General features: G+C 39.4%; 2 protein-coding genes across 3 annotated transcripts; one reads left to right on the plus strand and one right to left on the minus strand.

The window, feature by feature from the left end:
- Nucleotides 1-754: 754 nt before the first annotated feature.
- LOC126829399 (zinc finger protein 41) lies at nt 755-8,528 on the minus strand. Its single transcript, XM_050559222.2, has 2 exons — nt 8,422-8,528; nt 755-7,249 (listed from the first exon to the last, which is right to left on the minus strand). The coding sequence occupies exon 2, from the start codon at nt 7,219-7,221 to the stop codon at nt 2,992-2,994; it is 4,230 nt and encodes a 1,409-aa protein (XP_050415179.1). The 5' UTR covers nt 7,222-7,249; nt 8,422-8,528; the 3' UTR covers nt 755-2,991.
- LOC126829400 (zinc finger protein 7) lies at nt 8,105-17,486 on the plus strand. 2 transcript variants are annotated; one of them, XM_050559223.2, is made up of 3 exons: nt 8,105-8,793; nt 10,109-10,211; nt 14,358-17,486. In XM_050559223.2, the coding sequence occupies exon 3, from the start codon at nt 14,415-14,417 to the stop codon at nt 17,025-17,027; it is 2,613 nt and encodes an 870-aa protein (XP_050415180.1). In that variant the 5' UTR covers nt 8,105-8,793; nt 10,109-10,211; nt 14,358-14,414; the 3' UTR covers nt 17,028-17,486. The 2 variants fall into 2 exon arrangements, with proteins under 2 accessions (XP_050415180.1, XP_050415182.1); XM_050559225.2 differs by lacking the exon at nt 10,109-10,211.
- Nucleotides 17,487-18,221: the final 735 nt, after the last annotated feature.

Here is an 18,221-nt window from a genome sequence, read left to right on the forward strand (position 1 = left end):
TAATGTACATTGCCGCCCTTTCTTGATTTTGTAGAATTCATTGAAAAAACTTCTATATCAAAAATGAAATGGGGTTTAACATTCTCTACTCCAACTGGGCTAATGAAGAAAGGCATACCCCATGTCGTGTGCTATGAGGGAAATGTTTCCTGGGCAGCAGTGCTAAGGCCTACTCTTATTTTCAAATTCAGGTGTTCTTTTACGTCGTTGCCAATGTGCACATGGGAATTCAGCTTTTCATCCCATCCAAACGACTAGACACCGTCCTTGTTAGGACCTCAATCCTGCACCAGTTACAAGGGGAAGGCTTGCTGTTAGTGAGCCAGCACCCTACACATTAAGCCAATGCATCTCCAACAGAGATCGAACCCCTACTTCCTCCTGGCTAGCCTGGAGGTCGGGTGTTCGATCCCTGCATTGGCCGAGAAAATTCATCCAGATTTTCCGGCGTGGTTCTCCCTTGTCAGTGATGCAGGACGGAGGGGCTGACAAGGAAAGCTGTCGAGGTCCCGTGTACACATTGGCGTGCACGTAAAAGATCCCTTGGCAGTTGGAATTCGATATAAGAGTAGGCCGTAGTGCCGCTGTCCGGGCAAAATTTCCCTCATAGCACACTGTATGGCGTATGCCCGTCTTCATTAGCCCAGGTTAGGAGCAGAACAGTAGGACGTTAAACCCCATTTCATTTCATTTCCTCCTGGTTAGTGAGTCAGGGCCTTCCCCCCCCCCCCCCCAGGATTTTATCAACCCAGATTTCAGAAATTAAAATTAAAACAGAAAGAACCAATATAAATTACAGGATAATTTATTTTCTTTATGATCATTTACATGTTAAATGAAAGGGGGTTTAACGTCCTACTTTTCTGAACGGACTAATGAAGACGGGATTACATCATTCATCAGTGAAATTTCCACTGGACAGGGGGGGTTGGATGGCTGAATGGTTAGTGTGTGCGCGCTGTATCATAAAGTCTGTCATTGAGTCGACTGGCGTGGTTTCGAATCCCCGGTTGTACGTGACAAGGACTAGGGTCGCCTATCCAATCTCGTGGGTTTTCTCCGGGTCCCCCGGTTTCCTCCCACTGCTAAAGACCCCTATGCGCAAGCGAATTATAGAAATAAAATCAAACCATATGTTAGTCCCAAAATGACCTAGTTTGTGTCGAGTGGACGTTAAACCCCATTTCTCTCTCTCTCCCCCTGGACAGCGCCGCTACAGCCTACTATTTAGGGTTCTTTTACAGGCACAATTATATGTAAACGGAACCTCGGTTTTTCAAGCGAAGTGAAGGAGATACTGTTCTGACCAGGCTATACATTGTCCATTGTCAAGCCCTCCATCTACACCACCGACAAGGGGGAACCAGGATGAACTATATCGGCCAGTAAGGCACTGGCTTGCTAACCAGGAGGGATCACGGTGGCTAAGTGGGTAAAACGCTGGCTCGCTAGCCTGGAGGTTGGGTGATCGATCTGTGCATTGGCTGTCGAAGGACAGCTGTCTAGTCATTCAGATGGTATGAAAAACCGAGGTCCCATGTACACATTGGCGTGCACGAAAAAGATCCCTTGACAGTTGGAATTCGATATAAAAGTAGGCCGTAATGCCAATGTCCAGGGTTCGATCCCGGTGATAGTTAAGAAATTTCTCTGAAGTTTTCCGGTGAGTTAAACCCTTGTCCGTAGAGCAAGATAGAGAGCCTGATACGGACAGCGTCTAGCCACTACATGTGTATATGGCGTACATGTATATCCGTCTTCATTAGCCCAGTCGGTGCAGAAAAGTAGGCCGTTCAACCCAATATCTTTATTCAATAAATTTAAATTATTCAAAAGACAAATACTAGATTTTTATAAATTATAATATCACAAATTTTAACCTGGGAAATTAGTGAATTATTGCCTTAAACTGGCTTAAACTATCAAGTGATTGTTAACCCCGAAAGGTAGGGGAGGGGGTGGGGTGTAATTTTCTATGTTATTGATATTAAATCAAAAATTAATGGCAGCCCCCGAGTCTGATATTGATGTATAACTGTTAAGTATGCAAAACATGTTCTTAGAAGGCTTAGTTTCATGATGATTAGGCATTAATCCATTCAAACTGGCAAAAATCATAATTTACTTTTTAAATTTAATCAAAATGAATGAGTAAAATATCAAAGATGGGCCATTGATCATTGATAGACACTTAAGGCAATCCATACACAGTTGAGGTACTTTTTCTGTAAAGTTTGATGGTACATTCTTTATCTATATACCATTTTCTTACAAACCCAATAATTCAAAAATATAGACTGGGTAGAAGGAATAAACAATTTTCTGAGAATTTGGTCTACTTAACATGGAATGACCCTTACAGAAGTGCCGAAATTTTCAAAAATTGAATCGGGACCTACATGTTTATTTTCCGTTTTTTGTTTTTTTTAATAAAACAATTGTGAAACACCTGAAAAATAAATTTTATGGGAGTGAAGATTGTTGGATGAGACCTACATGTACAATGTACAAGTCTCAGTACAACTGAGGGTGAGTATTATCCTATATCACTTTGTTAAACTTTTCAATAATATTCGTTTTACTACTTACTACAAGTCTGTTCTACTGGCCTACTATTGCAATCTGATTAAAATACAGATCTGTATTTCGTTTAGTTTTTTTTTATACTTTCGATGACCTCTACTACATGAAGATCTGACCAGTTGTACTGGGAGGTCACATCAGGGGCCAAATAAGCGGCTTTTGAGCCTATGACATCAGACATTGATTAATCAATCAGTGTTGACGTTCCTAGGAGTTTACTCGCGGTAACAGATCGTTTCTCACATCGACTAGAACGCCTGTTATATAACAATTCTTCCAGATCCCAGTGTTGTGAAGACAAGTAAAACAAAATTTTGAACTATAAAAAAACGAAACAAAATAGGATCTGTGTTGTAATCAGATTGCTACCATTGTCAACTTCAAACATTTTTTATGGATCTACTGTTTTCAGCTTTGAACATTTTCTAAAAGTTTATGTGAGTTAACATGATCTAAAAAAGACTGGTTATCCATGAATGTTTGCTTACAGTCGACACATTCAAACGAATTGGAGGATATAAAAATCTTTATACTTGGTTTATTGGTAGATTTATCGACGGCTGGTGAAAATGTTGTGGATTGTTGAACGTTACCAAATCCGTTTAATTCCGCACGATCGTTGATGATTTCGTTCTTTCTGATGTGTATTTTTATATGTCGACGTAAACGACTTCTGTTGATGAACATTTTACTGCACACGTCACACTGATATTCCCGCTTAGCTCCGTGCATCTCAATATGTTCCTTTAACGTTTTCGGATCGTAATAACTTTTGTCACATATCGTACATTTATGTGGTTTATTACGATGTGTTTTTAAGTGCATGTCCAATTTATCTTGGTTAGGATAACGTCGTTGGCAGACACCGCATTCAAAATCGTTCTCGGGGTTATGCTGACGTTCTATGTGTCCCTTAAGAACCTGATCTCCACAGCACTTTATGTTACATATAGGGCATCGCACACCGGGACCAACATGCACCAGTTTATGTTTCTCTAACGCCAGTTTATTACGGAAGTATTTATGACAAACCTCGCATTCTACGTTTTCAAAATCTTCATGTGACGCCATATGTAGGTCTAAGGCTCTGGACGTATTAAAAACTTTAAAACACCTCTGACATATAAATGTCGTACAACCGACTGAATGATGAAACTTTTTGTGTTTATTTAATTCTGCCACGGAGCGGAAAACTTCGACACATTCGTCACACTTTAACCAATCAGTGGGCTTCTTGGGTTTTGAATGCGATCTCACATGTTTTTGCATATTTCCATTTTGAACAAATGTTTTTCCACATATTGGGCAGAAGTATGGATGTTCACGCGTGTGTGTTCTCATGTGAACTGTGAGATACGTCTGTTGGTTGAATGTCTTATTACAAACGGAGCATTTGTATATTTTATCAGTTTTCTTCGTTTTCAACTTTCCGATGTTTTTGGTCGCGCGTTCATGAGTCTTCGTGTGATTTTCTAGATCTTTAATTCTCACATAGCCTCGCCCACACGTCTGGCAGGTAAAAGGTTTCTGATCCTTGTGTGTGAACGAATGAACCTTTAAATGACAAGACGCCCGGAAAGATTTACCACAAACATCACATTGATATTTTTTACTCTCCTCGTGAAAACGCAGATGTGTAGACAGGGAATTCTGGGTATCGTAACCTTTATCACAGATTTGACATGTGTATGGTTTCGCATGAAATAAAACATGCAAATCGTATTCTTCACTATCTTGGTATCGTCTAAAACACTTGGGACATTCGTACGGATATTCTTCCGCATGGACGTCAGTTTGATGTTGTCGTAGTTCGTCTTCAGTCGTCACTTCACTTTGACAGATGTTACAACTGAAGTATGTTGGCTTTAAGCCATGCTCCATGATTTTGTGTTGAAAAACTTGCTGTCGACCTTGAAATAAACGCTTACAAATAGAACATTCGTTGGACTTGTTCTGATCGTGTCGTCTTTCGTGATGATTTAAATTTGATTTGTTTGCGAATTCCTTCCCACAAGCTGTGCAAACATGGCGCCCGCTCGACAGTTTCCTTGATCTTCTTGTCGCCTTACCTTTTCTAAAAATAGATTTCATCTCCGGGTCATTACTTTCCAAATGACCTTTAACCTCTACAGTATCCATGGGAACAGCATGGGTCGATTGATCAACAAGAGCAGATATGACATCAGTGGAAGTTATTTCTGCATTTTGTTGAATGTCTGTCTCCATGGTAACTGTGTTTTCCTCATTCGATTCTAGGATAGTTGTTGTGACTTCTTCTTCAACAATTGGCTCATTTGGTGTCTGCTGATCATAGACGTAGCTTATCTCCACGATATTGTCATCCATTTTGTAAACTATGATGTGATGGGCATTGTTTGACCCGTCCGTATCAGGGACGACTTTCAACCCCTCAAAATCATTAATACTAATGACATCATTCAACTCCACCTGCTGTGATTGGATGTTTTCAACACAGCTATTATCTATTGTTAAATCTGATTGGATGTATTCAATATGGTTATCGACTGATTGGATATCTTCAACCTGATTATTTTCTACTGTTAAATCTGATTGGATGTCTTCAACCTGATTATTTTCTATTGTTAAATCTGATTGGATGTCTTCAATCTGATTATTTTCTATTGTTAAATCTGATTGGATGTCCTCACCTTGGTTATTTTCTATTGTTAAATCTGATTGGATGTCCTCACCTTGGTTATTTTCAATTGTTAAATCTGATTGGATGTCTTCATCCTCATTATGTTCTGTAGTTAAATCTGATTCGATGTCTTTATCATGGTTACATGTATCTGCTATTGTTAAATCTGATTGGACGCTTTCTTCCTGATTATTCACTATTGTCAAATCTGGTTGGATGTTTCCACCATGGTCATGTTCTACTGTGATATCTGATTGGACACTTTCATTGCAGATATTTTCTATCGCTAAACCTGACTGGATGCTTTCGCTGTGGTTATTTTCTGTCAGGGAATCAAACTTGAGGTTATTTATTTCTGATTCTGTGGATTCACTACTAGGTAGACTCTCCTGAGTTGAAGGGTCAAACTGTATGATGCTGATGATGTTTTGTTCAAACTGTTCTGATTGGATCATTTCATTTAAGTTATGTATTTGATGATCTGATTGGTTTGTTAGGGAATAAGAAATTGTAGTTTCTCTTTCATCAATGACATCTTCCCTTAAGATAACTTTTGGATTTTGGTTTTCGTTTCCATTCGTCGATTCTGCGTAACTGTAATTATCTTCCGCGTAATCCTCCAAGTTTATTTGTTGAGTGGAATTATTGTCTACTTGTTGGGGGATTTCAACATATTCATGATCTGTGGCTGGTTCTATTTTTATAACGCATGACAAGACGTCCTTTAATTGTTCATCTTCAATCTCCTGATTCCCGTTACTAGTCACGATTTCTTCTGTCACGATTTCTTCCTTTACGACCGTGGATGAGCTATCAGGGAATTGTACCCCTTGTAGGAAGAACGCACAGGTTTTATGATGGCGGTTCAAATTACTACTGGAGTAAAATGTCTTTCGGCAACTTTCACATTTAATCGACGCGTCCTTATCGTGAGTCAACTCGTGCATTCGTAGCCGTGGTTTATCACTGAATATCTTCTGGCATATTTTACAAGCGAGGTCTGGTTTGGGTTTATGGCGCTTCGTCTGATGATAACATAACGATCGTTTAGTATAAAATTCTTCTTGACAAACATCACACGTAAAAACTTCACGATTTTTAATCAATTTTGGATGGATCTTGGGATTATGGATGCGTTTGATGTGAAGACGCATGTTACCAACCTGCGCAAATCCGTGTGAGCAGATGGGACAGAAATATTTTTTCTGTGTAGAATGAGTTCGTAGATGGATCGTTAAATATGTTTGTTGTGCAAACGTTTTTGAACAATGCGGACAGACATAGTTTTTATCTAATGTTTCATTTTTCGGATTTTCGTTGTTTTGGTTTTGCTGGTGTACTTTTCGTTTGACGTGATTACGTAGCTGTAGGATCGTTTTAAATGATACATCACACAGGGCGCAATGATACGGCATGTGGGCTGTATGTTTGGTTTCGATATGGCGGAATAAATACATACGTCGAGCGAAGGCCTGATCACAATGTGAACATTCAAAGGGTTTTTCACCCGAGTGACTTTTCATGTGAACGTTGAGATTATAGCGACTACGATAATATTTGCCACAGACTTTACAGGCTAACGCCGTTTTATTATTTACGTGATCTGTCATGTGACGTGTCAGATCCTCATTGGTCAGAAAGTTCTCGTAACAGATGACACATTGAATGTCTATTTGATGCAACTCACTGGTATGTTCGTGTAATTTATTAATGTCCGTAAAAACTAGGTCACAGATGTCGCACTTGTACTCGTATTTCTGATCTCCGTGTTCAAACATCATGTGTTGTAACATGAGTTGTCTCCCTTGGAACAACTGATGACAGATCTCACATTCGTTGCCCTTTTTCTGTCCATGACGCAACATGTGTTTACGGCAGTTGCTATAATCGCTAAAAACCTTTGAACAAAACAAGCAAATTTTATCCCCGTTTAACATGATTCTAGGACGTTCATCCCCTTTCTTTACAATTGTCTCCATGGCGACTTGTAACGTTTCCTTTCAGAACCTGAAAAGATTGAAATTAATTCAGAAAATGAGTCAATCTTTAGCCTATTTGAATGTTTGAAATGAAATAGTGTTCAACGTTTTGCCCCGACAGTGTCACTACGGACTACTCTTACATCTAATTCCAACTGTCCATTTTTCATCCCATTTGTATGACTATAGACGTTGTCCCTTAAATTGCCAGGCCCTCCATTATGCATCACCGACAAGGTGGAACCACACCTGCAGGGATCGAACACAGGACCTCGAGTTTAGCGAGGCAATGTCCTACTGGCTGAGCCACCTTACCTAACTAACGGGAGTTTCGGCCCAGACAGGCGTGTATTTTAATTGGGTTTTTTTTTTGCATCACAATCACATCAGTTTCATCATCTCCGTAGGGTTAGACTAACGCGTAGAATTACAATCATATTCATTAATAAGAATGCCAAACTTATAGTTAGAGAATTAATAGAATAAGTTGGATGGCCCAGGATGGTTTAGTCAAGGATACAATTTAGCCAAAAGATATGAAATGATGTTTAACGTCTTACTGTTCTGCTCCGAAGTGGGCTAATGAAGATGGGCATACGCCATACAGTATGCTATGAGGGAAAATTTGCCCGGACAGCGACACTATGGTCTATTCTTATATCGAATTCCAACTGTCGAGGGATCTTTTACGTGCACGCCAATGTGTACACAGGACCTCGGTTTTTTGTATCACCCGAAGGACTAGACAGCTGTCCTTGTCAGGCCATCTGTCCTGCATCACTGACACAGGGGGGCCCACGCTGGAAAATCTAGATGAACTTTCTCAGCCAATGCAGAGATCGAACACCCGACCTCCACACTAGCGAGCGAGCGTCTTACCCACTTAGCCACTGTGACCCCCTTAAGCCAAAGAGTGAATAGGGATGAATGAAGTCTTATTTTATCAATGACGTGGACCTGTTACAATCTAGTTTGAAGATTCATATGTACAACACAAGGCATGCGGTCCTCAAGTGGAAATTATTGAGGGCCTTAATAATGTAGACACCGTTTACAGTTTATCCACCATTGATTATTGGTGCACGTCCCAGAATTTACCATGATTGTAAGAATCAAGTTGATCAAACCAACATGAATTTATGTAAAATAATCTTCAATTTGGCCCATTATACTTGACAATTACACCTTGTTTGTATTTACCGTCTTTGATGTCTGCAATAACCAATTTTTGTCGTACAAATTCTAAAATTCTTCTTTCTTATACTGGGGGAGGACGCCATTCATCTAACGCAAGTTAATACCTAAAGGGGGATAACTCTGAATGGAAATTAAAAATAAAATCCTGTCTGGACGAACACGACTTGTATTTTGCCCTCCGCCATATTCTGCAATGGAGATTTACACAGACTACAGCTTGTTTGCGTAAAGAATTAATTCGTGACTGAAATCGCAAATCTGTAATTGATAAAACATCTATTCGCATTTCCATGGAGTCGAATTTCGACAAAGAACAAATCAAGCGATCAGTTACATACGAAACATGAGCGAGTCTTGTGCATTGTAACTTGAAAGGTAACAAATGTTTTGCATGGAGATTTTTAGAACTTTTAGCCGGAAAAAAAACTTTGAGAAAAAAAATCGTAATAATGTTTTATATTTTGGAATTTGAATCTTTTGAAATGGTATGGAATTAAAAAATCGGGTTGTTGAAGGTCATCGACTTTGATAATATTGATAATTTATCTGTTTAAACATGAAAAGGAAACGGTAGTCTCCATTATCTAGACATTCGAGTGGAGAGGGGATCGAGACAAATGCCATCCCTCGAAATGAAATGAAATGGGGTTTAATGTTCTACTGTTCTGCTCCTATACTGGGCTAATGAAGACGGGCATACGCCATGCAGTGTGCTATGAGTGAAATTTTGCCCGGGCAGCGGCACTATCGCCTACTCTTATATTGAATTCCAACTGCCAAGGGATCTTTTACGTGCATTACGGGACCTCGGTTTTTTGTGTCACCCGAAGGACTAGACAGCTGTCCTTGTCAGGCCCTCCGTCCTGCATCACTGACAAGGGGACACCACGCCGGAAAATCTGGATGAACTTTCTCGGCCGACCTCCAGTCTAGCGAGCCATCGTCTTACCCACTTAGCCACGTGATCCCCCATAATATTCGAAATAAAAAACACCAATTACAGTTCAATATTGGTCCATTTCAATCAATATTGATTTTGTTATCTTGCCGTGAAAATATGTCATTCAAATATCCATTATTTAAAGCGGAAATTGCAAATTTTTAAGTTATATTTTTAAAATTTATTAAAATAAAGCCTGAAAATAGATGGTATCCATAAACAGTCCTACCTTGTTAAAGAATAATCCTATTAATCCTATAATTCACTATTGCCAGCTGAGAAATTGGCAAAAATATCATTTTCCTCTTCATTTTCAAACGTTTGGAAAAATCTACTCCATGGTGGAAAATAGTAAACAAGGGAGGTAATTGGGAGGTAATTCTGTTATTATTTCCTGTGTAAATGAGTTTTAAGTGTGAGAATGACACCCATGATCGTATAATTGTGAGTTGACAACCTATTGAGCAAAAGACATAGAAATAATTACGTTTTGACTTTCTTAGAAAATTTGCAATTTCCGCTTTAAGACGTAATGGACATTTTATAATCAGTACACGAGTCGTGTACTCTGTGATTTCGGGTGCTATTTGTGATGAACAAAGAAATACATATACCACAAGACAATGGGGAAGTAATTAGTAATGGTTGATTCACAACGGCAAAATTACTGTTCATGTATTTCACCGAACATACTTGATCAGAAATTATTATTATTATAGATGCCCTTAAACCAATTTCGTCTATTTAAAGGTTCCAAAATAGAGTCATACGCCCTTTAACATGACGATGTTTGTCGAATGCAAGTGATAATCGACCAATCAACACTTCAATCGGATTTCACGTGATATAAATGGTAAGTCTCGGCGCCAACGTTGCAAATCATAACAAATATTAAAATAATCCATGTGTCGCAAATTCAAATTGTGCCGTCGTGAATCACTTTAGCTCAAGCAATAGAAGAAGGTTAGGAACCGTGGTTATGATAAGTTACGTATATCATACGTCACGGATAATGATTATGATTTGTTACTGATCATGTTTATGCAAGACCTATCGTTGTGAACAGACCATGCTTTTGCTTGGCCACGGGTCATGGACCTGATTCGATCGGTTCCATAGCAAGTAAGCCTATATTATGTATGTTACGTTCAGTGTTTTTGATAAGCCTACATCCTACATGTATGTTACTGACCATGATCATGGTAGGAGTACATGAGTACATGTATGCTATGCCTATGGATCATGTTTATTATTTATAGGCCTATATGGAATGTATGTCATACTGGCCACGATCGTATCGTGATATGCACTTGTGTATGTATATGTATGTTACACTAGTAGACTAGCCATAATCATTCTTGACCTACAGGTATTTGTGCATAAGCTAGAAACATCAGGTCATAGGCTACTACAGAAAACATAAATCAAAAGAAATTTCGCGCCGGGGGAGGAAAGAACCACGACTGACCCCCATAGAGTGGTCAACCTCGTAGATTTTCTCCGGGCCCCAGGGTTTCCTCCCATTGCTAAAAGACCCCTACGCGCAAGCCAAGCGAATTATTATTGAAATAAAATTGAACCATATGTTAGTCCCGAAATGACATGGTTTGTGTCGCTTGCACGTTAGACCCCCCCCCCCTCTCTCTCTCCATAGAGTGGGAAGTCTTCGCGGGGCCAGGTTCAGGCGCCTCTGGTATCATTTAGATCCGAGAACGATTTTAAACACGGGTTCTTTTCTGTCTGTTATTCATTTCACGACAAGTTCTTACACATGCCACTAATACTGTTTTCGCCAGCAATGGCCACTCCCACTAGTCAATACATAGGCTGTCATCTTTGCTCCGTAAGGAGAACGACGGGGTTCTCTCCACCCAGGCTCGAAATTGTACTTGGTTTATTGGTAGATTTATCGACGGCTGGTGAAAATGTTGTGGATTGTTGAACGTTACCAAATCCGTTTAATTCCGCACGATCGTTGATGATTTCGTTCTTTCTGATGTGTATTTTTATATGTCGACGTAAACGACTTCTGTTGATGAACATTTTACTGCACACGTCACACTGATATTCCCGCTTAGCTCCGTGCATCTCAATATGTTCCTTTAACGTTTTCGGATCGTAATAACTTTTGTCACATATCGTACATTTATGTGGTTTATTACGATGTGTTTTTAAGTGCATGTCCAATTTATCTTGGTTAGGATAACGTCGTTGGCAGACACCGCATTCAAAATCATTCTCGGGGTTATGCTGACGTTCTATGTGTCCCTTAAGAACCTGATCTCCACAGCACTTTATGTTACATATAGGGCATCGCACACCGGGACCAACATGCACCAGTTTATGTTTCTCTAACGCCAGTTTATTACGGAAGTATTTATGACAAACCTCGCATTCTACGTTTTCAAAATCTTCATGTGACGCCATATGTAGGTCTAAGGCTCTGGACGTATTAAAAACTTTAAAACACCTCTGACATATAAATGTCGTACAACCGACTGAATGATGAAACTTTTTGTGTTTATTTAATTCTGCCACGTAAGGAGAACGACGGGGTTCTCTCCACCCAGGCTCGAAATTTATGCAAGAGCTAAATCTGTCTATTGAAGGTCTTTCTTTAGGCCTGAAATGTAATCTAAATTATTAATTAGACATTAATTAACCTATCGAAACCATAATCAACTCTAGATGGCATCGCTAGTCTGTGACTTTTAGTGGATTATGAGCCGATTTACTGCATTACTTTCCTTCACGATTTAACGATTAAGTGGATAATCGAGACTATGCTGTTTATCGTAGGCCTACTGACTTTAGTAATGATGATCAAAGGCTAGCGGGAAATTTCAACAGCTTAGTTCTAGGTTCATAGTGGGTCCATTTAATGAAATTTTCAGCAAATTTCCTTTACATTATCTAGTTTTTAACTATTATAGTGAGAACAACTCGTTATCGAATCTCCCATAATGTATCTTTAAATGTTGTTTAAATGTGTATTTTCTTGATTATGAACTTGTGGCTTACTATAAGATACCAGGGGCGGACTAGGGGTTCTGATCCCTGCATAGTTAGGGGTTCCCATCCTATGGGTTAGGGTGAGAGGGTTCTCTCCAAATGTTTTTGAAATACCGTACCGGTATGTAAACGGTACGTTTTATTGTATATCATTGTGTTTCGAGCTTATGCACATATTTAATGTGTGGCATTCCTAACAATTCATCAACAACAACGTAAATTCATGACTAACAGGGGAGCCTAAACTACGCAAGAACATTAACTAGTTTAGAGACTCTTGAAACTACTATAACGCTTTTCAGCCCATCCCTGGAATTGGTACCATAAAGGCTGTACACGGATCGCATAACAATTTCTGACCTAATAATATTATTAGGGCGCAAATTTTTAACAACTAGGTGCACGAAACAATATTAAACCCCGCTGAAGATGGTGCAAAGACATACCAAATGAAGAAAATTGGACTTAAAAACGGAACGCTAAACAGATGTTTGGAATTCTTAAATTTAATTTTGAACCAAAAATAGAATTTAGTAACCCTGAAAACCTTAGTAGATATATTTTTAAAACAATATACACATGGCAAAAATTGCCAGTATGGATTCTATTTTGATTGCTTTTAAATTTATACTGTCTGGGTTACTCAGAGTTAGATTTAGGAGTCAGAATTGAATCCAGTAACCTCAAAAAACGTATATAAAAGGCATATTACAAACACAACGGGAAAAAATACGATTATTAAAAAATCTGCCATTTTGGACTTTAATCTCACGTCCCCTTTAGATTTCGAAATTAATTTTTTGAGATCAGAATACAACCAAATGACATCTTAAACCATGTGAAAGACATGTTACAGATTGTATCCAACAGGGAAAAATAACCAATAATTTAAAATCTGCCATTTTGGATTCCATTTTGGCAGCCATTTTGAATTTCTACCTGTTGGATTTTTAAAATTCATTTTTAAATCCAGAGACATTGAAAACCATATAAAAGACAAAGTAAAAGTCATATCTTACGAGATAGTAAATGGTTATATACGAGAACAATGCCATTTTATTACCAAATTTAGCATCCATTTAATTTTTGAAAAAATGGCCGGTACTATGTGAAAAATAATTTTTTTAAATTTGTCAAATTTGTTATTTTCGGAACATTTCACCTCTATTACCACTTTGTATTGTAAGATTATAATTAAAAAAATCTATTTATTGACTGCCCCACCACTGAAACGCACTAGTTAAAGATATCACTCTCAGAAACCTCCTTGAGACCGCCATATTGAATTATGTTAATTACGTCATTTCTCTTTGGCAGACTTCGGCCGAATTTATGTAGTGTACTGTGGGCCTACTCTTCGTAGGGATCTTTTACGTGCACGCCAATGTGTACACAGGACCTTTCGCTACAGAGTTATTCCCTATTAGCCGAAACCTTGTGAACAGGATAGAGGCTACAGATTTCGACAACTTGTTTCAAATCTAGTGCGACTGAAGCAATGTGGTCACGAGAGTACGAACCCGGTCGATATTCAGCGTTCCGCGACCTCCCGTTCTAGAGTCACACCCTTTTCCGAGACCCTGTGAACGCAATTAAAGTTACAGTTTTTACCATTTTTTTTTTCACATTCGATTAGTATAGCCCTAGCTATCTAATTTGCCTATTCTTCATCTATCTCTATCAAAATGTGGGCGTATCTTGCATGGCAACCGCTTTCTAGGGGTTGGGTGGCCGAATGGTTAACGCGTGCGCGTTTGATCACAAGGTCTGTCAATGAGTCAAACGGCGTATGCATGGATTCGAATCCCCGGTTGTACGTGACAAGGAGTAGGGTTGCCTGTCCAACTTGGTGGGTATTCTCTCCCATTTCTCTCCCTATCTCTATGAAAATGTGGGCGTATCTTGCATGGCAACCGCTTGTTGATTTTTAGGTGTTTTATTTTAGATTCACATGTGCACGTATTTCAAAATATCATTCTATTTTCAGATTCCGTAACAATTCGACGGTAAAATAAATAACACCTACAGTTGGGTTCCAAGCGGAATGGACATGAAAGATGTGAATGGTATGACACCTGATGAGGAAATGATAACCAATTTTACCTGTAAATTTTGCTCTAAAAGTTTTGATGAGAATACAGAGTTGATACGTCATCAAGTAGATCACGTGATCAGTGATTATGGATTTTTATGTGAATGCGGTAAAAGGTTTAAACAAAGTTTTAATTTCACGAGACATCGACGAATCCATTCTGGCGAACGAAAACATGTCTGCGAAGAGTGTGGGAAAGCCTTTAACGAGAAGGGGGATTTAATCCGTCATGGCTTTGTACATACCGGTCACCATTATAAATTTCAGTGTCCGCATTGCCAGAAGAAACTGACAAATCGACCGAATCTTAAATATCATATTAAAGTGGCTCATGACATCATTGACGATTTGGATTGTCCATTTTGTTTTAAGACTTTCCAAGATCCTCAGAGTTTACAAAATCACCAGGAAAAGGACGACTGTGGTGAAAAGTTTAGTTGCAGTAATTGTAGTAAACATTACCGGTCAAAGGTCGATTTGGAACGTCATATCCGGTCCCATACAGGTCAAAAACCCTTCATTTGTTCGGACTGCGGGAAATCGTTCAGTTTGAAATCATCTCTCGTTTGTCATTCGCGATCACATTCCGGCACCAAGCCGTATATTTGTAAGCTGTGTGGGAGGGGCTTTTCTCAAAATGGAAACATGCATCAACATCAACGAAAGCAACACGGTGTAAAAAAGGCGACAAAAACAAAGCGTGGTTTAAAAGTGAAGCCAGAGCCAGAAACGTTCACGGGAAACAACATGGAATCGTCATTACTATCCAAGAATTCACCGTCTTCTCCCCAAAAACGTTTATCAAGCGAAAGCGTTTCAGATCATGACGTAGGGAATATGGGTGAGTCATCAGAAACCGATCTCTTCGACTTCATCCTGAACTCAAACCAATTAAAATCTCCAAAGAATCCCGGGGCGCTCAGTGGGAAGCGAGAGTTCAAACCCGACGGATCTAAAATATCGCTAGTGAAAGAAATCAAATATGTCGACTCTTCGGACGAGAATCAAAACACGGGTGATACTCCACAAGAGACCGTTATTCCAAAAATGCAAAAACTGCCCCCTAAAATACTGAATCAGATTTTAAAAGGCTTGTCCAACCCTGATCCTGGTTACCACGAACTGAGAGACGACGATGCTGATGTAGCAACAGAGTCAGGTGGTAATCTAATGGATATTCAGAGGTTTTTAGATACAGAGGCCGTAGGTCATAAACACGAGATCTTGCAAACAAAATGTTTATCGGCAAATATCCTGGACCTAGACATTTCCCCCAGTAAGAGTATAAACTATTCAACTGACTGTTTCCGGGTATCAGATTTTTTACCTGGACAATATCTTGTGAAAATCGAAACTGAAAATACAGCGGATGTGTTTCGAATGTCAACGACCCCAAGAAAAGATAGAGCAGAATTCACCAACATATCATCTTCAGAGACAGCAGAGAATGACGATAACATGGAACAAGAAGCAAGTGCTGAATCTTTTTGTAGCGGCTTTATAACTTCTCCAGGTTTGCTAAACCAGTTGACTTACATCTTACAAACAGATCCACAAACGGGTGCTGCTAGTTTCCAACAAACGGCGTCTGATGTATTGCATGCTACTTATAGTCCGAACGCTGCTGAGTTGCTTGTTATTGATAGTCCGCAAACAACTGCTACTGGTAGATTGCTTAGTACTGATAGTCCGCAAACAACGGATACTGGTGCCTTGCTTGTAGCTGATATACCGGAAATAACTGATACCGGTGGATTGGTTAGTACTGAAAGTCCGCAAACAACGGCTACTGGTGGCTTGCTTGTAGCTGATATTCCGGAAACAACCACTGCTGGTGGATTTCTTGGTACCGATTATTCCAAGAATGCCATAAATAATGAATTGTTGAGTACTATCACAAGCAGTTGCACAGAAGATAATCGACAAATAACGTGTATTAATAAAACAATCCGAGATAGGATCCTTTCCAGACAGTTGGTTAGCAACCTTTTAGAAGTGCCTAATACCGTTGTAGTTGTGAAGCAGGAATCCGAAGACGAATCTTGTACAGAAGAGACTGGTGGCATGAAAGCAGAGTGGGAACCAAAACAGTCTAACCAAACGGATATTTATCAAACTGAAACCAAAGCGCTATCGAAAAAAAATAAAACATTTTGTTGTGAAGTTTGTCGTCGATGTTTTTCACGGTTGGGGAATTTAAAGGAACATTTGAAGCGCCACGAAGCCGTGCGACCATTCCACTGTGAAATATGTCAGGTCGGCTGTACATCACTAAGAAGGTTGAAAGGTCACATGCGGACACACGATTCTGTTCGAGATTTTAAATGTCTAGAATGCGGAATGGGGTTTTATATACAATCTGACCTGATCCGCCATTCTCGTCGTCATACCGGCGAAAAACCGTTTCAGTGTCTAACGTGCTGTAAATGCTTCTCTCTGAAATCTTCTCTGGTAATACACGAGAGACAACACAGTGGCGAGAAACCCTATTCCTGTTCTAAATGTAATAAAACTTTCTCACAGAACAGCAACATGAAACAACACATGAAACGACATGATAGATAAATAAAACATAAATATAATCCCATTAAAACGTACATCCGTTTTCGTTTCGTTGTTTTGTTGTTCATAGTTCAAAATTTTTGTTTTACTTGTCTTTACTACACTATAGGATCTGGAAGAGTAGTTATATAACCCGCGTTCTGGATGATGTGAGGGATTAGCCAATAAAACGGTCTGTTACGGCAAGTTTTTGGCGTGAGGTGCGCGAAACTGGGAGTAACCCACTAGAAACATGAACGCCGATTGGTTAATCTAATGTCTGGTGTCATATGGCCAAAAGCCGCTCGTATGACCCCTGACGCGACCCTCCACTACAAACCGATCAGATCTTCATGTGTTAGAGGCCATCGAAAGTATAAAAAAAAACGAAACCAAATATAGATCTGTATTTAAATCAGATTGAACATTAATAAAACATGAAACAATTTCTTCTTTTAACCCCCCCCCCCCGGATTTGAAGTTCTAATTATGTATTCAGTGTTGATAAGCAATTATGTTTGAATTATTTTGAAGTTATATTTGTTGCTCAATAAATAAATTTTACGATATTTTGTAGTCTGTTACAAAGTACTCCATTATGATTAAACTGTTTAATTGCGGAGTTACACTTCTGCACGTGCTACCGAACGAGATGTGTAGACACTGTGTAGTCAACAATGTATGCGGTGGTGTGTGTTTGTGGGGTGGGGGACGGGGGCTACTCTAGGCCTGTATACATCTCGTGACCTTTGACCAAACTTGAAGTTGATCGTTACAACCAGTGTACAAGGTTGTAGTTACCATAATGAGTGGGTGAAGGGAAGCGATTGAAATAATCAGTGTACGAGCTTGTAGTCAGCATGGTGAGTGGGGAAGCGATTTATATAACCACAGTGTATGAGGTTGTAGTTACCATGGTGAGCCGGTGAGGGAAAGCGATTTATATAACCACAATGTATGAGGTTGTAGTTACCAGGGTGAGGGGAAGTGATTTATATAACCACAGTGTATGAGGTTGTTACCATGGTGAGCGGGTGAGGGGAAGCGATTTATATAACCACAGTGTATGAGGTTGTAGTTACCATGGTGAGCCGGTGAGGGAAAGCGATTTATATAACCACAATGTATGAGGTTGTAGTTACCAGGGTGAGGGGAAGCGATTTATATAACCACAGTGTATGAGGTTGTTACCATGGTGAGCGGGTGAGGGGAAGCGAT

Source organism: Patella vulgata, chromosome 8 (genome assembly GCF_932274485.2).
Source record: "Patella vulgata chromosome 8, xgPatVulg1.2, whole genome shotgun sequence".
NCBI classification, from domain to species: Eukaryota; Metazoa; Mollusca; class Gastropoda; family Patellidae; genus Patella; species Patella vulgata.